Source organism: Palaemon carinicauda, chromosome 27 (assembly GCF_036898095.1).
Source record: "Palaemon carinicauda isolate YSFRI2023 chromosome 27, ASM3689809v2, whole genome shotgun sequence".
NCBI lineage: Eukaryota > Metazoa > Arthropoda > Malacostraca > Decapoda > Palaemonidae > Palaemon > Palaemon carinicauda.
Window position 1 is genome coordinate 66763545 of NC_090751.1, and position 23882 is coordinate 66787426.

At 40.2% G+C, this 23882-nt stretch overlaps 1 protein-coding gene across 1 annotated transcript; it reads right to left on the bottom strand.

The window, feature by feature from the left end:
- Positions 1-11480: 11480 nt before the first annotated feature.
- LOC137620935 (uncharacterized) lies at positions 11481-15277 on the bottom strand. The gene is given in 2 exon segments (XM_068351378.1): positions 11481-12000; positions 12147-15277. Coding segments are annotated over 2 exon segments (3381 nt in total). The 3' UTR covers positions 11481-11750.
- Between the last annotated feature and the right edge of the window lie 8605 nt (positions 15278-23882).

A 23882-nucleotide genomic window follows, 5' to 3' on the forward strand; every position in this document is an offset into this window, starting at 1 on the left:
GAAGAAATGTACCGAGGATTGTCAGTGGCCAAAAAACGTGTAAGTAGGCCATCGCTCGTGGCGGTGGCCTCCCATGTTTCTAATCTTTTTTTTTTACATGATGCAGGAACGGGCGTGCGATTTTTGGTAGACACGGGTGCTTGTCGGTCTCTTTTGCCAAGGAAACTCTTCAAGACACGACGTAGTCTGTCTACATCTGCCAACGTCCGCTTGGTAGCTGCCAACGGATCTGTGATACCCACCTACGGTTACGAGAACCTCACATTATCGTTCGGAAACGGTAAATTCAATTGGAAGTTTCTCATTGCTGATGTCACATTGCCAATCCTCGGTGAGGATTTCCTCTCATTTCCACCTTCTGGTCGATGTCGCCCACCGACGATTGGTCAACGCAGACTCGTACTTGTCGACACCTCTTCAACCCGCCCCCCTCTAACCTCGCTCTCCACATTGGTGCACCCATGAATGCCTACGCCCACCTCCTCACGTCGTACCCGGAAGTTTTCCGTCCAGAACTTTGCCATACGCCCACGGTTCCTGCCAAGCACGGTATTTATCACCATATCAAGACGACGGGACCCCAGTTTTCGCAAAATTCAGACGTCTGGCACCGGAACGATTGGCAGCTGCCAAACAGACGTTCGCCGAAATGGAGGAAATGGGCCTTTGCCAAAAGGCCTCCAATCCATGGTCGTCACCCTTACACATCGTTCTGAAGAAAGACGGTTCCCTCCGTCCGTGCGGGGATTACAGGCGCCTCAACATGCAAACAGAACCGGATCACTACCCCCTCCCAAACATTGCCAACATGACCCCCTATCTGCACAAAGCAAAGGTTTATTCTACGCTCGACCTCCTGAAGGGGTATTATCAGGTGCCTATGAACCCAGAAGACATCCCCAAGACTGCCATCACCACTCCCTTTGGTACATACACCTTCAATTACTCCTGTTTTGGCCTTCGTAATGTTGGGGCCACGTTTCAACGTCTCATGGATGGCATCTTAGGGGACCTCCCTTTCTGTGTATGTTATGTGGACGACATACTTGTGTTCTCCTCCTCAAAAGAGGAATACATATCCGTCACCTGCGCATCGTGCTCGACCGCCTGCAACAAAACGGCCTTGTAGTCTGGTGCGACAAGTGTACCTTTGGCGCCAATGAAGTGTCGTTCTTAGGGCACCGCATCACTCCTGAAGGAGTCCACCCCCTCCCTGAGAAGGTAGCAACCGTCCAGAGCTTCCCCGTGCCCTCGACCGTCAAAGCTCTGCAGGAATTCTTGGGCATGATCAACTATTATCACTGTTTTCTGCCAGCCATTGCCGCCACTCTTGCTCCCCTCTACGCCTTCAAGAAGCATCCTTCTGCAATGCAAAGAAGGCCCTATCAACTGCTGCGGCTCTCACTTTTCCTATCCCACATGCCCCTCTCCTTCTCTCCACTGATGCCAGCGACGTTGCTATTGGTGCAGTACTCGAGCAGGTGGTCAACGGCTCGCCCCGCCCATTGGCCTTCTTCAGCAGAAAACTGTCCAAGGCAGAATCGGGTTACTCTACCATCGATCGCAAGTTGCTGGCGGTGCACTTGGCTGTCCGTCACTTTCGCCATTTCTTAGAAGGTACGCCCTTCGTCATTCGCACAGACCACATGCCTCTGGTGCACGCCTTTACTCGACAGTCTGACGCCTGGTCCACCCGTCAACGCCGACATCTCTCTGCCGTGGCTGAATACAATTGCATCCTTCAATACGTCCCTGAGAAAATGAATCCCGTTGCCGATGCCCTGTCAAGAAACACGTTGGCTGCCGTTCAACTGGGATTGGATTACAACGCCCTGACTGAAGCCCAACGACAGGGTCCAAAGTATCAAGCATGTAGGACATCCTGCACGTCCCTCCATTGGGAAGACTTCCCCCTCGGAGACTCCAACACCACCCTCCTCTGTGACGTCAGTACTGGTAGACTGCGAGCTTGGATTCCTGCTCCCATGCGACGGCAGGTGTTTGATTTCATTCACGGACTTTCACATCCCTCGCGCCGTTCTACTGCACAGCTGCTGAAGGCAAAGTTCATTTCGCATGGCATTTGTAAGGATGCTAAGGATTGGGTCCATGCCTGTACTTCTTGTCAAACTTCCAAAGTATATCGACACACGGATTCCGGAGTGGGCACCTTTCCTCAACCTCAGCGTCGTTTCGCACACATTCACGTCGACGTTGTAGGCCCCCTACCTACATCACAAGGACATCGTTACCTGTCTACCGTCATCGACCGCTCCACTCGTTGACCTGAAGCCAATCCCATGGAAACTGCAATGTCCACCTCATGTACATCTGCCTTACTTTCAGGATGGATTGCAAGATTTGGTATCCCTGAACATATTACTTCCGACAGGGGAACCACTTATATTGGTGATTATTAGATAGTGATAAGTGTCAGTGAATGTGTTATGAAATTTCAGTTATTTTACGGTACCGAATACAGTGATACCTCTACATACGATCTTAATTCGTTCCAAAAACTGCTTTGTATGTTAAAACGATCGTATGTTGGAGCAGATATTCCCATAAGAATACATCGTAATTTATTTAACTCGTTCCTCAGCTTAAAAACCCATAATAAATCCTTAATAAATGGCTACACATAATTACACATAACATTAATACAATATAATAAATACATACAAACCAAAAAAAAAAAAGAATAATGATAATGAAATAATAAATAAAAAAGGGGTTGTAATGTAACACTTTACCTTAGCGACAGGCCAGCACAAGTGTAGGGACTGCTAGGCAGGAGGAGACGGAAGATCAGCGAGGAGGTATGGACAGTGACTTTGTAAGATAACGTGTACGATAACTTACACTAACTTACACTACTACATGAACTTTAACTTAACTTAGCTTATTTTTTTTTTTCATTTTTATAATTTTATATTTTTTTTTTACATTTTTTCTTTTCTTATTTTTAATTTTCATCACTTTCACTCGATTCGGTCTTCCTTTTCTTTGCTTCACTTTCTTTCTTTTCATCATGATCACTAGACTGTTTTAAAGATTTTTTAAAGAAACTATCGAGTGAAAGTTGCTTGGTACGGCATTTGAGGATATTTCTAAAATGTGTTAAGCAAACATCATCGAACTGCACAACAACACAGCAAACTTGAAGTTTCTGTGGGTGATGCTTGTCGATGAAATCAACCACGTATTGATGATATTCCAACATCTGTTTTATTTCCGCCATACCTAAGATTTGGCCTACCTCATCGATCTCCTCCGACTCACTCAACTGCGCTTGGAACTCATCATGCTGCATGGCTTGCAGCTCCTTAAGTTCCTCGGTGGTGAGCTCTTCGTGATGCTCATCGACGAGTACGGTGATGTCATCTTCATCTACCTCCAGACCCATGGACTTGCCAAGGGATACAATCTCTTCGACGTCTTCCTCGGCGGCAACCACAGGTTCATTCTCGGGGCCAAAACCTTCGAAATCTCTGTGAGCAACAGCATCAGGCCAAAGCTTCTTCCAAGCGGAATTCAGGGTCCGACGAGTTACTCCCTCCCAAGCCTGATCTATGATCTTTAAGCAGTGCACGATATTAAAGTGGCTCCTCCAAAATTCACGCAAAGTTAAGTTGGTGCTTAGCGTGACATTAAAGCACTGCTTAAATAAGTGCTTGGTGTACAGCTTCTTAAAATTAGAGATGACTTGCTGGTCCATGGGCTGGAGGATAGGGGTGGTATTCAGTGGAAGATACAACACCTTGATGAATTTGTATTCGTCGATGATATCATCTTCGAGTCCGGGGGGATGAGCGGGTGCATTGTCCAAACAAAGTAAGCACTTCAAAGGCAAATTCCTCTCCTGAAGATACTTCTTGACAGCAGGGCCGAAAACTATGTTTACCCATTCCACAAAGATATGCCTAGTAACCCAAGCCTTAGAATTAGAACGCCATAGAACATGTAGCAGGTCTTTATTAATTCTATGTGCTTTAAATGCCCTAGGGTTTTCGGAATGGTAAACCAATAACGGCTTTATTTTGCAGTCCCCGCTGGCGTTGGCACAAAGCGCAAGAGTCAACCGATCCTTCATTGGCTTATGTCCAGGCATTTTCTTCTCTTCGGCGGTAATGTACGTTAGACTAGGCATCTTTTTCCAAAACAGACCGGTTTCATCACAGTTGAACACCTGCTGCTCTACGTAACCTTCCTCTGCCACGATGCTTTTGAACTTTTTAACAAAGTCTCTAGCAGCATTAGTGTCCGAACTCGAAGCTTCTCCATGACGAACAACTGAATGAATCCTGGTCCGTTTCCTAAATTTTTCGAACCAACCTCGAGACGCCTTGAATTCCTCTGTCGTAGGATTAGCTGAACTCTCCCTCGTGTCACCCCGAGAGCGCGCCGCCTTCAAGTCACTGTAGATAGCGATGGCCTTCTCACAAATGATCGTTTCTGTGATCGTATCGCAAATGATCTTTTTGTTTTTGATCCTTATTAACAAAAGTCGTTCCATCTCTTCAAGGGAAGGGCTACGATTGTTGGAAATAATCGTTATCCCCTTCAAAGATTTCACTGCCTTAATGGCTGCCTTCTGTTTTATGATCGCCGAGATCGTAGACATATTCCGGCCATATTGTTTAGCCAGATTACTAACACATACACCTCGCTCATGCTTTTTTATTATTTCTTGCTTTAATTCTAATGAAAGCATAGACTTCCTCCTTTTCTCACCACTACTACTACTTCCTGAACCGAAACTAAGCTTTTTAGGACCCATGATTACAGAACACAGAAAACAACAACGTGAAAAAGGAAGATAAAAAACATTGTTAATAACTGGGCGAATAGAGGACAACCACACGATGCGCACAAGATGAGAGGACTGAACAAGGTGACGCTCGATTGGCGTCCCTCCGATGTGCTGCCGTCTAGCGGCGTCAACAACAAACGACGCTGGACGCTTTCAAGAAAATTCCACGTGTACGCGTAATGTTTACTTCATATGTTGGAGCAACACTTCGGGTGTCAAGACAGAAATTTGGTCGAATTTTACTTAGGATGTTGGAAAATTCGTATGTTAGGACATTCGTATGTAGAGGTTCCACTGTATTTTATTGTAATAAGAGTCATCGTATGTATTACTTTTTAATTTTCTCAGTTGAGAGGGGAGAAAAAAGAAAACACGATGTGTGTGAAACACACCTTCCAATCAAAAAGAAAAAGGGGACTAGCCTGTAAGTATTAATGTAGACAGTATAATGTGGGATGTTAATATTCTTCGAATTGGTGCATAGAGTGGGTTTATAATTTTACTTTAGAACTTCCAAATAAATTAAAAACCACATTTTCTCTTATTCCACCGCTAGCAACCAGACACAGATTACTCAAATAAAACCATCTCAGGGGGTTGCTTCAACAGATTCGCCCCCGCCAACACCAGGGGTGACGACCGCTTCCGGACAGATGTTGAAGTTCATTGGTAGAAAGACATCCTTCAGCAAGATGTACATCCAGGAGGAATATACATTTCCCTCGGTGAGAGACCCACTGTTATTAACAAGCTATGCTAGGGATGATATACAGGGCCGTTAAGAATAGTATTTCAATAACACAAAAATTTCTGAAAAGATCGCTGGTCTTTTGACTTCGATCACGAGTAAACTCAGCTTCCAAAGGGGTGACCAAACGGAAAATAGGCTTATGAAGCTGTGGCTCCCGGCAACGGTTATTAATGCAGATGAAATTGCCGACCTCCTAAATAGATGGGAGGGTATGATAAATTCCACGTTCCCGGGAATAGTCAATGAATTAAGGGGGAGTGGGTGGACAGTAGAAGGCATGGACAACTTTAAGCTTTTTTTTTCACTCTCAGACTTTAATGTGTGGGCTGGGCACCCATTTTCACCACGAAAGATGTCCGTGGTGGATATTTGGTCTCTATTCTCTCTGGAATTGGGAATTTCTGTTTTATCCAGGCTCTAGCTGCCTACTTCATTGCTAAACAAACCCCAAAACCTCACTGGGCAAATAAATATCACCCGCTCTGTAAATAGTATCCGCCGTTCCAGGCAATATGTTAACTTCCTCAAGATTACCATGCCTATTCAGTGAGACGACTTTTCATAGCTCGAGTCATTGAATCAACTCTCCATTTATATTTATGAAATGGAGAGAAGGGGGATGGGAAGTACCTCCTTCAGTTGGCAAGGCGTGGAACGAAAAATTCCCAACCATTGTCCCCCTCCTTCTATTCGGTGGTGACCATATTTGCCTCGTTAAAGATTTTCACTGTTTTGTAAAAAGCTTTGCTAGGGCCTAGAGCAAGTCCTTCCAATCCCCTTTATTTCTGTCATAACTGCCTATCACAGCATACAACAACTGCCGGACAAAAACAGCATGAAGCCACCTGCGATCTGGCAGTGACACTGAATTTTCCCACTCGTGAGAGTACAATAAGATTTAGAAACGCACATAAGACAAAAGTTTTCTTATATTTGCATCTTTGACTTAGAATCGGCTTTGAAGAAATCCCCCAGGGCATGTGGCGTGGAAACCATCTACGAATCAATAGCTTATTGCTACATCATTATTGACAGCAAAGGAAAAATAGCAGCCTCCAGTTATTATTGCAAATTGATTGCGTTGATAAGTTTCTTCCAGATCTTAATGATTGTTGGGAGGCTATAAGATCACAGTGGAAAACATTCCCCCCTTCATATGACGCCAGAGGATGAAAGACCTTTCAAACAGCAGGCCGTATGCAAGCTGTGTAAGACACCGTTCAAACACGGGCATGACAAGCACAGGCACCATGACCATGCCAAACCCAATAATAACTTTATTGGGGCTTACTGTATGTGTTGTAATTTAGCTTGCCACGAACTTAAAACTCGACTCCCTGTTTTCGCACACAATTCTAGTTATAACCTGGGTCTTATCCTTTAGAAACTTAAAAATAAAGTCAACATCACAATCATGACGAAGCAAGGACTAGGAATAACAGCGAATGACCGTCGAAAATCTAATTTTCTTCGACTCTCTTACCTTTATAGGTTCTTCTTTGGATAGTTTAGCCAGAGGATGAAAGAACTTTCCAACAGCAGGCCGTATGCAAGCTGTGTAAGACGCCGTTCAAACACGGGCATGACAAGCACAGGCACCCTGACCATGCCAAACCCAATAATAACTTTATTGGGGCTTATTGTATGCATGGTAATTTAGCTTGCCACGAACTTAAAACTTAACTCCATGTTTTCGCACGCAATTCTAGTTACGACCTGGATATTATCCTTAAAGAACTGAAAAGTAAAGTCACCATCACAATCATGATGAAGCAAGGACTAGGAATTCAGCAAATGACCGTTGAGAATCTAATTTTCCTCAGCTCTCTTACCTTTTTAGGTTCTTTTGATAGTTAGCCTCTGAATATTTTAGGGATGGAAGGAAGGCTTGCTCAACGGAGATGTTAAGTAGTATTAAGGATGAGAAATTAAGGGCAGAAGTCATTCAAGGCAAATTACCTTTCTGAAATGACTATATAGACAGTCTTTCAAAACTCTGGGAAATGCAGTTACCCATAAATCGGCATTTTACAACTGTCTAAAGGCTGTTAATCTATCGGATAAGGAATACAAAAAGGCTCAGCGTGGTTGGACTAAAGGCAAATGTAAAACACGGAAAGATTTTCTTCTCCTTTACCTCATTTTAGACACGGCTTTATTGTGGGATATTCTCATTTGGTGGCGTTTTATACTTTATGATAAGTATGGCCTTGATTTACCACACTATGTTTCACTTCCATCCTATGCCTTTGACAGCTTTCTTAAGACGAGCAACATTGATCTGGATCACGTCTATGATGAGAAATTGTATAATCTAATCAGGCACAATGTCAGGGGGGGGTTTCACTTCTGTGGTGCGGCAATAATTCACTGCCAACAACCGTGAAATAAATCCGTCATCTAATCCAGATCTCCACCAAAGCTCTTATATTCTTTATTTAGACTTCAACTCCCTGTATGCAACAGTTTCGACTAAGAACCTTCCCACTGGTGAAATTGGTAAACTTTTCAATCAAGAAAAGGGTCAGTTTTTAGGAAGGGTATTGAAAATGCTAGTACAAACGGGGATAAAGGACACTGGCTCCTCGTCACTATTAAAGCACCTTCAGAAGAGGTTACTAGAGCCACTGATAAACTGCCCTTATGCTTATTCCACGAGTAAGCTGCTTTTAGAAATCTATCACCCTACTGTAAAAACTTACTAGAACAAGAGGGAGGGCGCATGATTGTAAAGTGTAAAAAGCTTATGGGTACCCACCACAGCATTCAATTTATGAATTCAATCAAAGTGCTTACATGAGGGATTTTATTAATACTAACATCGAACCGAGTGCCGCGACAACCTCATTAACAGAAATAAAAGCCTTCACAGCCATGAGTAACTGTGTTTTTGGGTAAAAATGTAAAGTTATCACTAAAGCGGCCACCTACTTAAAGGAAGCCGAGAATTCGAGGGTAAAATCAAATACCCATTTGTCTGAAGATCGTATTATCTGTACTTCCACCCTCCCTCAGGCTACCATCAATTTGAGAGGCGGCCAAGTTTGATCTCTACTACTTCTTTAATGAGGTTCTCAAGAATAATTATGATGATAAAGTCAAACTCATTCACACCGACACAGATAGTTTCATTTTTGCTCTGGAAGTTAGCGATCGTAATTCTGAGTTGGCTCAGGAACCCTTGAAATCGTGTATGGATTTTACCAACTTTGACGTAGATCACCCCCTTATTAGTAACGGGAGAAAAGGGGAGCTGGTGCTTTTAAAATCAGAAACAGGGAGTAATCTTATAGCCGAGGTGAAAGCACTGAAACCTAAAATGTATTCCATGCTAGTTAAGAACCAGGGGCACATTAATCGGGTGAAAGGTATTCCAGCCCACAACCATGCTTCTATAAAGCATGATCAGTATTCCCAAATCCTGGAAGATCATCAAGCCAACTATCTCACTGTGCGGTCAATTAGAAATGTGGGGGGAACGATGAGTACCACTAGGGTAAAAAAGAAGTGCCTCAGCCTTTGATTCAAAACGTTATCATTTGAGTCCACACACTTCTTAAGCATACGGACATCTGGATGTTGAAGGGGAGGATGAGGAAGTAGTAAGCAAATCTCCAATCAACAATCCCCTCCCCTTATTGGCGAAACCGCCTCCAGAACCACTTCCACGTGTTTATGAAAATTTGTGGAAAAAGAGAGAAGAAAAGAAGAAAAGGGTAAATGGGGCATGAGGTTTGATTAATAATAATAATAATAACTGTAATGTGTATAATTACCAGGTTTGCTTTTCTCCATGTATTATAATGTGTATAACTGCTACGTTTGCTTTTCTCCATGTATTTTAATGTGTATAATTGCTTTGTTTGCTTTTCTCCATGTATTGTGTTGCTTAGAGAAAATAAAACGTTATCACTTTCCATTAAAGGTTTTAATTATTCCATAGTACTTATATAATTACATCTATACTGCATTCTCAGTTAAATAGAGGATCAGTTAAATTGTACAAGTGCTTTAATGCAGAAGATTTGGACTTTTTAGAGCACCAGCACTGTAAGGGAATTTCATGTTAGCACCGCCATCTATTGATTGGTTTGAAGTTACCGTATTTGCGAAGTTTCTGTTAACGATTTTATCCTTGTATTTTCAGTTTCATAATAGACTTTGAAAGATAAATTTTTTATTTTCTTTAGTCACGCTATAATCGCCTAGCCGTGCACTATGGTAATCCTCGACCCTTGGGGAAACAGTGCACGACCTTGAGCAATCCCGAACCAAGAGATGCACTTTTTATAAATACTCGAACTATAATCACAGGTTCCCGCTGTTACATCGAAGCATACGTTATATAGGTGACTCTGAATCCGAAATCCAAATTGGTGTTATTTAGCATATGATAAATGTCAGAGACCCGGAGTGGTTTGGGTAGCTGAAAAGCAAACCAATTTTCTTAGTCATAGGGATGTTGTATGTATATCACTGTTTATGAAAACTGAAGTCTGCCGGGGATCTGGTGGTGGGTGTGGCCCTCAGCGGCATGAAAGTGATATGGAAAAATTGACCTAGATCAGCTGGAAAGTGAACCACTTGATAATGGTGTTGAGATGTGCCTTATACCTCCAGGAACTGGGAATGGGTACTGACAGACTTTTTGTCTGGTGGCGTGACCCCGACAGACTTACGTAACTGCCATGTCAAAATTGACCTAGATCAGCTGAAAAGAGAACCGAATGAAACTTGTTGTAAAATTATCAGTACCACTCCAGGTATACTGAATGACCACTGACAGACAGTTTCTGTGGTGGGGTACCCCTGACAGACATGCCCAAATGACCAGACCCCATAAGTGACCTAGATCAGCTGAAAAGCGAACCAAATGAAACTTGTAAAATTATCAGTACCACTCCAAGTATACTGAATGACCACTGACAGTTTCTGTGGTGGGGTACCCCTGACAGACATGCCCAAATGACCAAACCCCATAATTAATTCCTTCAGGACCAAGATGTAATGATGCTCTGTAACACTGGTCACTACATCAAAGTCCAGAAGGGGTTAAGCTAGATTAGCTTGTAAGCGAAACAGACGAAATAGAATGAAACGAACATACAAAATTACCATGTATACTCATCACTGGCCAATGTTGAAGTGAACATTGTCTCCCATGGAACATCTATATCCCTGACAATGTAATACATAAAAAAATATTGAAGAAGTAAATATAAATAAAATTAAGATTGTGTTTTCTGAAAGACACCAAAGTAAATAAAGCCATCCTGATAATAAGTGCTTATCATCGAACAGTTACAATGGATTAAGTGCATTTTCTTAAACATATATCTAATATCTAATATTTAATATCTAATATCGTACATTCACAATAGAATTGATTAGACTGAATGAAAATATAATCCATAATAATTCCTTTCACATCATTGTGGATGCTGAGAAATAATAGTAAATAAAAGAGGGATAAATCCGGCTGGCCATATATATTACATCGTTAAATGTTTTGTGCACATACTATAACCTCGCATTAAATGCATTGTGTCAATGGAGGACCAACTATTAAATATACTAATCCATCTCTTCTGTATCAGAATCTGAGTTCTCACTCCATGGCTCATCCTCACACTGGTCATAGTCACTCAGTTCATCAAGGTTATCAGTTTCCATCACTGTTTCCTCTGATTGACTAAGAATTTCCTGATCATTGTCACTGTCATTAGCAAATAAAGAATCAGGAACGGCTGGTCCGTCAAACCAGGTTGGCTGCAACAAGTCACCATCTACTGCCCAACCATAATCAATGGCGCATAGGCCTTGATCAGGTGATTTTGTGTTGGCATGACTCCACAAAACTGTCACGTAGTGTGCCCTCAGTAGTTTTTTCTCAAGTGTCCGACGTGTTGAGGGCAACAATGCGCAGTCAACCTTTTTGATATGAAGAAGTGGGTTTTCCTGAAAGGAATGTGGAATCATATGACAAAATACTTAAAAAGAGAATGTTCTTAAGTTAGATTAGATTGAAATAATTGAGTAATACACTCAGAATGCTTTTCGTGTCAAAATAAATGTGGGTTGTTAAGACCCTAGAGTGAGAGACAGAAAGAAATATCATAGAATGTGCATTGGAGGTTACGATTTGAATACATTGTTACTCTCTTAAGTCAATTCAAGGGAGACATGCTACATCCTGAAAACCCAACACACTTGATACATATATACCTTATCTACTGTGCCCGACATCTGCATAATTTTTCTATAACGTGCTTCATCTACATCACGTTCTTTGTTTTGGCCATACATCTTGCAAACAAACTCGGATGCCACGTCTATGTCAACTTCACCGTCAACTTCACCCATGTTGGAGAACAACTGGAGAAAGCTTCCAGTTGGGTCCTTCTCAAGTATTTCCAGAGGTTTGACTTTGCCTTTCCTGAAGGGGAATATAAATCATGTAGGTAACAACGGCATGACTATCTCTTCAAACTAGTTAACTTCATTTTGTCATGATTCTAAATCTTTGCTGTACAATGAGTATGCCAACTCAATCTGTCATTTAAAGGTGGAACAAAATCCTACCTGTAAAAGGCTGATGTGAAGTCACATCCAGTGAATGCGTGGTACCCCGCCAGTGCTTTTGGGAGTCCTGATTTTCGCTCCTCAAGGACCTCTATAATATTGGTGACATTAATGTATCGCCTGCTGTTTCCGCTGCCACAGTCCATGAAGACATTTTTGGAGGACCTCACTTCTGGGTCTTGATTTCCAAGTATACCAATAAATATAATGAGAACATCTGTATCGGATGCTCGTACAAGGACCTTGCTTCCCGAGGTATTTTCCAGGTGGAATGCTATAAGGGTATCTGCCTCCTCGTGGTTGGCCTGGAGGTGAGCTGGGCTGGTCACTGAGATCTCCTGGAAGTCATTTGGCGTATATTGGAAACATTCACCGCCATAAGAGGCATACAGTGTTTTTCCATTTAGGATGTTCCAATAGTGATTTTCCCCCCATTCCTTTAGCAGAAATTTTCCAAGTTCGTTTTTGAACATTCCATTCTTGAGAAGTTTTGCTCCTTTGTGTCTCATTGTTTGGTTAGGTCCAGTGATTGTGTAAACAGAATCTTCTGCACCACGCAATTTTCTCTCACTGTCCTTGACTGAATTTTCGATGTACTTATCAAGGCAGACATGGATTTCATCCCCTCCACCAGTGCATACTGTAGATAGGATGGTTCGGGCAATAGCTCCATACGATGTTCCAACATTCATAACTGACAAGACAGAATGTATAAGCAGGCCTCCATCATATATCCGAACACAAATACCTTGATGTACCTCTGTTGGGATTGGTGTGTCTTTCTGGAACTCTTCCAGCCTATTCAGTAATGTATGCTTCCTGCTCTTCAAGAGTGCTCCATCAGCATGTGCCAGGGAAAGAGGATATGACGTGATTGGGTACCTGAGAACGTGCCTGAGATCGAAGTTGGTATTTTCGGCCACAACAATGATGATTCTTATGAAAAAGTCCCTCAGACTTTCAACCCTCTTTGCAGTTTCTGTAGCAGGAGTCGTCCCTTTTTACTTCTTCTTTTCGTTTTCAGATGCGAAGTTATTCACCCTTATCCTTTTTACTGACTTCAGAAATCTTGCCGAGTCCTTGTGCCACTCTCTTTCGAATTGTTGTCTTGCTACCTGCCCCCTTTGCAATGTTCCGAGGAGATACTTCTCAGTTTCTTTTGTTGCCGCCCGTCCAGTTGCAAGGTTCACCATTGTGTCTGGAGCTTCAGGACTGAAGGGATTGCAGAATTCGTCTATTTTCTCACTTAGAGCCTGCATTTGCTTGTTGTCTTTTCTTATTCTGTATGAACGGCACTGTGCTGTGGCACTCTCTCCCACTTCAAGTCCAGCAAAAGTTCTCAGCTCCAGTACGGCCATGGCTCTCTGGGTCATGGTCATGGACCATCTTTGTCTGGCATTTTCAGAATTTCGGAAGGCTACAATCCCTTTCATACTGGACGCTGCATCCCGATTTACTGTTTGTTCAAGTGAGAGATCAACTGCCGACCTGGAGTAGTTCTTCTTTGTTCGCCGTATTGAAAAAGCCCCCTTCTGAAGTATTTCTCTGAGTTGAGGGTGGGAAGATGTCAGCTTGTGTAGAAACAGTGTTCCCCATCTGGCGTAATTTGGACGATTTAAAGAGAAGAAGACATCCAGTACGACTGGGAAAACATCTATGTATCCATCTACATCATTTGTTTTAACACAATGCTGAAGCTCACGGTGTACCCTGTTTACCAGGAATACATATGTTCCCCAGAACTGAGCCATTGGGCCAATGGTTCCCTCCAGGACAGAATAGAAGAATTCTTCATATTTCAGAAGGTGCTGCATAACAACTGGATCAGAGAGATGGTCTTCAACTTGATTTGATGGAATCATCATCATCCCATCTTGAAATGCTTGATACTCCTCCTCTGCAAGGTCTTGCACAAAACGGTCATACAGCTTTTGTTCCATTGCATTAGCCAGAAGTTCATGAATTCTTATACAACGATTGTAGAACTTCCCCTTCATGAAGCCCATCATCGAACCCTCTGCCAAGACTTCTGCTTCAGTTAGGATAAATTCTATTCCACTTTCGTTGATCATAGTTCCGATTGCACCATAAAATGCTAGCTCTATGTGAAAATTGCCTAACATGATCAGTAACTTGTCAAAGAGAGGGGACTCGAGAGCTTGGATGGAATAAGCTTTGAGGGCAACCGCCAGATCATATGTCACGACTGCATAACTTTGTCCGGTTTCCTTTGCAACATTAAGAGTACGAATCATAGTCTCTCTCACAACTGCATTATCTGTAGGAGATTTTGGAATTGAGCAGATTCGTTGCAGTGGGAGCATGTCCTTCACAAAATTGCTGATGAATCCTGCATAAAGTGGAGTGTCCCCTTTTTTCAGTTGCAAAAACCAGTACAAATCCAATGGTTTCAGCTGAAGCCCTGGTCTTTGATGGAGTTGTAGAGATGAGGCGCTACCACTGCCTTGACTCGTGACTGTTGCGTCCGTACTAGTGAAGATGGCTGCCTTCAAGGATTTTCTAAGTGGAGGAATTTCCTGCTCATTTCCCACAAATGTTCTTCTATTTTTTCCATCACGGAACTGAAACGAAGAGTTACTAAATGGCCCCTTGTCTTGCTCAGCTGTGTTTTGATACGTATGACCAACAGTGGAATGAAGTGTTGCTTTTCCATCTAGTGTCTCCACATTTGCATCATTGTTGTCCCATACACAGGCTGTTGCTCTATCTGCGAGTAAATAAATACCATCAGGTGCAACATGACTACCTGATGAAACTGAATAAGCGAATTCAGTTTCAAGACCTTTAGCGTCACAGTAACTAATGCTATGACCTGCACGGTTCAAAATCTGCAATGTTAACTTAGATCCTGTCAGTGAAGCTACACCCAGTCCCATTGCATTGTGTTTCCACGGCTTAACTGTACCATGCGTAGCATTGAACACAGCATCAGATGCCATCGATGTGGCCCTTCGGTCAATTGCTCCATTTTGAGGCCCTTGTAAGTTTGGTGTAAGGCCATCTAAGAGGCTTCTAAAAAACAGCTCCAGTTGCTTTGGTATATCCGGTGCACTTTCTTTCAAATTTTGCACTGTGGCTGGATCAGGCACTTTGAATTTTGGCAACTGCATATTCTGGGAACGAAGATGGAGGGCCGCCCATATAAGTTTTTCATTTTCCTCGTGTTCCTTTGTGTTGTCATACAAATGTACTCATGCCTGTTCTTCAGTGAGTGATGCGGCATGGATGAAATTTCCCCTTCTATTGTCAGCAAGCTTCACTCGGACTTGGTCACCAAATTTATCTTGAACTTTCCTTATCAGATTTTGTGTTGTGTATGCGTCAACATCTTGGGGATCACCTCCATTACTTGTGTATTCAGCTTTGTACTTATTCAACAATGATGTCACCATCAGAGACTACATTTTTGATAATTTGTTCTGTGATGAAACCACGCAGTGATTTAAACGCCCTTTTATGGATATCATGAGGTGTTGCACAACTTGTTTCTGCCACTTCTGTCTCATGCATGAAATGCCATCTGCACGACTTATGGTATTTACCCTCTTTGGCAATAAGATCAATATTGCCCATGATCAAACTTTTGAAATGGTCATTTGTGGATCTATGGGCCCGCTCCAATAGTGTATCACAGCCATCTTTAGTTGCAATCAATGTAAGCGGTTCCTCTTTTCCCCGTTTCTTTTTCCTCTCCTTCCCACAGAAGATACACTCTCTCTTTAAGATGCCATGTCTCTCAGTCTTTGGCAAGACACTGCTTGACCTTGTATCTCTCTTTGATGGACCCAACTCATCTTTTGGTCTCTTCACAGCAGTGTATCTTCGGTGGCAGGAGGGATGGTACATTTCACCACAAAAGTCAGAGCTCATAATCCTCCTTGTGACTTCTTCATATTTGTCACTCATCAGGATGGAACGAATGGATGCTGCATTCTTCAAGGAGGGTCCTGTTCTCTCAATTCTCTTCAACTGTTTATCCTCTTCAGTTAACGTTTTGCAGATGAAACAGATGGAGGCCACCGCACCATTTTCATTACCCTAGAAAAAAAAACATCCACAAATAACAAACTTCTTAATACCATTAGTGTTTCATACAATAACAAATGTTTGTTCTAAATGATTTGAAAACACCACTAAAACAATTAGAAGTTGAAATTTTCATTACCTTCCCGTTTACTCTTGGTGATGTACATTTATTATCATCTCCAGTTTGAGATGGCTCCTCTGTGAAACTTTCCAATAGATCTTCCACCTGGGAAGAAGATTTGTCTTGGTCCATTTCTTCAGTTACTTTGAACCTGAAACAAATTTAATGTTGTAAAGCACATTGAAAGATTGATTGTCAATCACTATACCTGGGGTGGTACTGATAATTTTACAAAAAGTTTCATTTGGTTCGCTTTTCAGCTGATCTAGGTCACTTATGGGGTCTGGTCATTTGGGCATGTCTGTCAGGGGTACCCCACCACAGAAACTGTCTGTCAGTGGTTATTCAGTATACCTGGAGTGGTACTGATAATTTTACAACAAGTTTCATTTGGTTTGCTTTTCAGCTGATCTAGGTCACTTATGGGGTCTGGTCATTTGGGCATGTCTGTCAGGGGTACCCCACCACAGAAACTGTCTGTCAGTGGTCATTCAGTATACCTGGAGTGGTACTGATAATTTTACAACAATTTTCATTTGGTTCGCTTTTCAGCTGATCTAGGTCACTTATGGGGTCTGGTCATTTGGGCATGTCTGTCAGGGGTACCCCACCACAGAAACTGTCTGTCAGTGGTCATTCACTATACCTGGGGTGGTACTGATGATTTTACAACAAGTTTCATTCGGTTCGCTTTTCAGCTGATCTAGGTCAATTTTGACGTGGCAGTTACGTAAGTCTGTCGGGGTCACGCCACCAGACAAAAAGTCTGTCAGTACCCATTCCCAGTTCCTGGAGGTATAAGGCACATTTCAACACCATTATCAAGTGGTTCACTTTCCAGCTGATCTAGGTCAATTTTTCCATATCACTTTTATGCCGCTGAGGGCCTCACCCACCACCAGATCCCCGGCAGACTTCAGTTTTCATAAACAGTGATGTACATACAACATCACTATGACTAAGAAAATTGGTTCGCTTTTCAGCTACCCAAACCACTGCTGGCTCCCGGTTTACATGAACAGTGACTTGTGTTATGATCTGTGTTGTAAGGTTTATTTTTCTCGAGCAATTGTTGAGGTATTTATTCGTAACAAAACCTTTGGTGATTTATTATTTTTGTAATGGATATTAAAAAGGTGTCAGACAGATAAGTTAATTAATATTTTATTGTTCGTCTTTTGTTTATTTCTTTATTTCAGTATTATATCTTTCAATTTCATAATCCATAGTGGTGTTAATAAACTATAAATTGTAATTAAATTTTATTTCTAAATTTCTGAATTTGTTTTACCATACCTAATCACAAATAAGCAGTGCTATCTTTACCAGGGAAAAATTTCTAAGGAATTCCCTGACAAGCACATATCACTGTGTCTGGTTTCTCCAACTCCGGTAAATCCTTCCTTATAGGAAAATTAATATTAAAGTATGAAAGTAAGTTTACGCATATCATCATATGCGGTGTGGGTCAGCATACTTTGAAATCACATCCAGTAATTGGTCCAAAACTCTTATTCTTTGCAAATATCGTAGACCCCATGCGTGAGATAGATACAGAAGCTGGACCATACTCTATCTTATATATCCTGGATGACATATTTCTCGAAGCTATACAGGACAAAATTGATGTGGATGTCTTTACTAAGGGACGTCATAAAAATATCTCTTATATTTATTACATAAATTATGTTTTACAGTGGAAAACCTTTATCCCATTTGCTGGTTGATTCAAGTTTAAATACTCCTGGCCAAATCCAGCTAAGGACAAATATAGCAGGGAGTTCCTCATGTGAGGTTGATTTTGGAGAATGGGAGGCGTAAAAAGGAAGATTTTGGGAATGGTATATGAAAACTATTCTTACCCTTCAAGTTTGGGAGGTATTAATTCTATTTATAGAGCTGCTAGAGCTTTAGACATGCGAACTACCTTAAACGGCGTAAAAGACTATTTGGCCACGAAAGATGCCCATACTCTGTATACACAATCATAAGACATTCTGATTTTCTTGCACGTGCAGGAGTGTTTTTACCATGACCTTTCTTGCCACAGTATGAGCAAACTTCGTTTTTATCTTTGACCGCGGTTTGTTTTGCTTTTCTGTATGAACTACTGGCTGCTGCTTGGACCTCATGAGAGTCTAATAGTCGGGAGGCAGATCGTTTATCAGATTCTTTAGCTTCAACAAACTGTGCAACTTCTTCTAATGACATGTCCTGATTCTTATCACCAAGCAGATCTAATTGTATTTCAGGGTCACATATGCTGCGTGCTAATAAGTTTCTCACTATTGTGTCAGTATAATTTACATCAACGTTGCATCCTGGACATTTATTAGGAATTTGCAAACACTAACCTGTCCTATAAGTTGTGCACAGAAACGGCGTACAGGCTCATCACGGTCTTGACGCATGTTGTGTAGAGTCACTCGAGCTACCATGGTGTTTTCCTCTCGAACTGCCAGTTTTTTTTATTGCTCCCATCACTTCTACTTCAGTCTTGTTAGTAAGACTGCCACCAGCTGATCATGTTAAGTCTTTTCGAAGTTGTTCTTCGCAGCATTCTAGAAGCTGTACCACGCGATCACGGCCCTCAATTTTAGTTGCGTCTACATAGTCAGACCATCGTGATTGAAAATATGCCCATTCTTCACTTGTTCCTGCTGTCGATATTGTGGGTCTTTTAATTTTTTCTACTTTGGCAGCTTGTCCAGGAGCATGTGTGGTGCAGTGAGCAGTTATGAGTGCAGCTACGATGGCGGCCTCAAGGTCGTCCATGACGTAATCACAGCCTGGTATTGGACATCCTACTGCTGGCATTTTGATTAGTTCTTAGGATTTAGTCATTCACAATACCTGTTATCCTGAATCCATCTCTGCCCGTGGTCATAAATAAGAGCTTGGTCCATTTATTCAAATGTGTCTATTATTGAACAATGACCACGGTCAATCTGAAATGAACATAAAACATATTAAGAATAAATGATGAACAATGTATGTAACTCAAATGAACATGAAACATATTAAGAATAAATGATGATCAATGTATATAACTGAATGTTTATAACTCTCTATATATCATTAACAAAACTCTCAAATATAAAAATAACAAATGAGCATCACTCTTAAAAGACTGGCACCTACTGTAATACAAAAGTAAGATTAATCACATCTTATCTCTAAGGAAATTAATAGATTATTAAATCCTTCATAACATACACTAGTACAGTTATAATTAACGTTTAAATATGTTCTATCAAAGCAATACTGTGCAACATTAACTTCAATTATCTACGACCATCATTGGGCACGCCATTTAAGAAGCGTGTCAAGATGCTGCAATTGAAATTTATCAGCGGAATGGACAGCGATTTTGAAGCCTAAGCCAGATATAAAATGTATGTATTCCCTGTATTTCAAACCATGTAATATCTAACGTTCTTTTTAAATGTATGTAATCCATGAACTGAAATATATGCCTTCCTTAATAAAAATCTAAGAAATGTTATGTTTCCATAAGCCAGATATGAAATGTATGTATTCCCTGTATTTCAAACCATGTAATGTCTAACGTTTTTTTTTAAATATGTATTCCATGAACTGAAATATATGCCTTGCTTAATAAAAATCTAAGAAATGTTATGTTTCCATTATCCCTTACTTCATTATAATGAATATGTCACGTAGCTGTGGGTATGTATAATAACAAAGATCTGAATTGGTATCATATATATTTCAATGAGTGGAGTTTGAAGGGTAGTAGTCGAGGTTCAGAAGCGGACTATGCAAGGGATAGAAATGAATATTGCTGATATAGAATTCGCTCTGGACAAAACTATAGGCCGTAAAGGACATTTTTACGGATGTGTATCCAGTGACCATTTGGTAAGCTTCAACATACCCCTGATAAGGTCAAAGCCTATTATTCTTATTGTTAACACTCTACAATTACATCAGTACCATGAAATCGGACACTGGGTTGTACTTTTAATACAGAAGGATAAATTTCCAAATATTATATTTCTTTACCCATTGGACATGCGGCCAGATCATTCGGAATATTTTACTGATTTTTTACAAAGGTATTTCAGCATGAAGTGTGTTAACAATAATATGCAAGTACAAAATTACAATTCGGCTTTGTGTGCTTTCTTCTGCCTAGATTTCACTCATAGCATAACTTTAACGGGAGATGCGCAGCCCTTAGGAAACTAAGAAAGCATTTATCCTCCACCGACTTGAATGAAAAGGACATAACAGTGTTATTATACTATCTTGTACATTTAAATTCGAGACTGTGTATGTACATCTGGAAATATACAAAACCTGAATTTTCATTGATGATTTGCCAGGTGAATATTTTCCTACAGCTTTTAAGAGTGTAAAATGTCTATTTCTAATAAAAATTAATGTTGTTAGTGTAAGATTTTCCCCACGAAATGGTACATCATTATTCATAGAATGTTATTTTGAATGTATGGTTCCTGTAAATAAAAGAAGACTAATCTGTAAAACGTTTTTATTATCCACGTATGTTGGTGTAACACTCTATAAGAGAGAGAGAGTGAGAGAGAGGTATTCTAGTTTGACGCATCCCAAATAATCTGGGAGCTTGGTGAAGTTTAATTATCATAGAGGTAGAGGATACTAAAAGTTTGAGGTACTTAGGGTGTAGTACTACCCAGCCTTTATACAGAACAGGCCTTTTTACATTCCGGAAGTGGTGGGTGTAATAGGAGGCGCCATCTGAAAACTTCCAAAATTGGATTTAACCAACATGGGAGGTACAAGATTCGTTTCTGTGCCAATTGATTATGGTCACTACACTTCATCTAAATCTGTAAGGTAAGAATGGAATTTCTGGTGGAAACGTAACTTAAGAACGACGTTAATTAGCACCAATTAAAGTTTTAATTAACATGGAAGTTATAAGTAAGAAACCACTGGGGATTTGTAGATGATGGCCATTTGAATATAAATCACCAGCTTAAGAATGGAAGCTGAGGTAGGAAGGATACTTAAGAATAGGTCAAAGATCGTACCACACCCTTTGACCCCCAATTAATTAACATGAAATGTATACGTTTCATTTCTATGCCAATTGATTATGAACACCACACTTTAGCCAAATCTGCAAAGTAAGAATGAAATTTCTGAGGGAAAGATAACTCAAGAATGACGTTAGTTAGCACTAATTGGGGCTTTAATTAACATGAAAGGTACAGGTACAATACCACTGGGGATTTGTAGATGATGGTCATCTAATATAAATCACCAACATAAGAATGGAAGTTGAGGTGGGAAGGATACTTAAGAATATGTCAAAGGTCATACCACACCTTTTGACCCCTAATTAACTTCTTAATTAACATGAAAGGTGTGAAGAATTTTCTTCACTCTTCTTCTTCTTTTTGTATTTAGGTTCTCTACTAATACTGTAGCTACCCCTTAAACGTCCTCTCTTAGATTAAGTTTTCTTTACCGAACATCGGGAAAACTATTTTAAATCAACTAAGGTATATAGAATAAGGGAGAGAGGTACAGTCACTTTAGTCGCTGGAGTAGTGGTGGGGTAATTCCGTGATGCGCCTGGAGGTCAGGTTGGGAGCGGTCAAGGCAAGTACAACCTTGGGAACAACTGAACTTAAGTACCTTGGATCGAAGGGATTAGGCCTGTCTATAAGTGTGTGTGATGTCCTTTTCACTCTGTTATCTTGCATACCTTTGGTGTTCTTTTGAATTCATATAGGTTACTGTATTGCACATACAAAATCGTGGATTGGTAATTTTGAATCTCTAATATATACTAGAAACCATAAATCAATATGCTTGATAGGACTTAAAAAAAAAACATTCAATTAATATTTGACCTGGTATTTATTTACAAATGCTTATTTGCAATTTTACAATACATTATTTGATAAACTAATATAAATATGCATAGATTACACTTAACAGTATCTGGCTTCATAATAGAAATGACAAATATTTAGTAAAAGTGAAAAAGAAAAAAATAAATCTATGGCATTATTCTGCCTAACATTTCACATTTCTTCCACTCATAGTGTTTCCCACCTGTGAAGGAGATTTTTTTTTTCTAAAAACGCTCAGCAAAATTATGCTTCATTTATCAAAATTTATATATCCTCCAACAAACGTAACCTTTCTTTATCCTACTGTTTTTTCTCTGTAAGGAGATAATTTCTTTCTTGAGTAACGCTTTTCACTTGACTCTGCAACTCTTCTATTGTTGCTGTATGAACCCTTTGTTCACTTTAAGGATAGTCTTTTCCACAGGAAATATTGTTGCAATCATGAAGCTCATTTTCACAACCTGATAACATTTCTGCAATTAAGCGTTTCCGATTTTTCTCTTCTATCTTTTTCATTCGACATGTTTCAGATACACTATCATCTGAAATGTAGAAAGAAAAACATTTTAATATCTCTCTTTCTCTTACACACACACACACACACACACACACACATATATATATATATATATATATATATATATATATATATATATATATATATATATATATATATATATATATATATATATATATATATATATATATATATATATATATAGCCTATATATATACATTTATATATGTAGCCTACATATATACATTTATATATGTAGCCTATATATATACATTTATATATGTATATATATATATATATATATATATATATATATATATATATATATATATATATATATATATATATATATATCAGTTGTCATAAGACTTTGTATTAATATGATCGTGATTGAGGTATGGAATATGCCAAGTTTTCCCTTTATAGTCTCTTTCTATTTACTATATATGTACACACAAACCCTCATATGTAAACACAGATAACAGCTGTTATGAGTGTAAATAGTGTGACTAATTAAAAAGAAAAAAGTAAATAGGTTTTTCAAGTAATACTGAAAAATTGAAGAAGAAAGATTACCAACCTTGTGAATGAGGCATGTGAAGTGTTGGGATTACATTGCTCTTCAGACGTCTGTATTTCATTGCTGGGGCTCGTGATCCAAGAAGTCCCTGTTGCAAGTCTCTCTTATATGCATTTTCTTCAAAATTTTTACTGCATATGCGATGAGTAGTAGGGTTAAAGTTGTCCTTTCTCTTACATCGATAAACCCATTTCCTTCTTGTTTCCGCATCACGAGGGAATCGGAGAAAGGATACCTCCTTTTTTTCTACTATTTAAATAACAACCAAACACAGCGCAGTTATTTAGCATTATTTAAATAATAATTTAGGTTATATAAATAATCAAAACTATGGTTTTATTCGAAAAATGTCAAACTAAATCACAGCAGAGATGACTGAAGTGACCTGTGATCGACATTTGAATGAAACAGTAGCTGAGTGACTTCTCGCCCTGACATGACCTCCTGGCGACGCGGTACTTTGGAGGATAAGCCGCAACCCCCCACAAATGACTCTACCTGCTCACTCTATATACCTTGAAATCAACTAAACTTGTTGACAGCAGCATACACCATGCTCGTGACATCACAGCGTAGATACGCACAGCAAAATCCTTAGCAG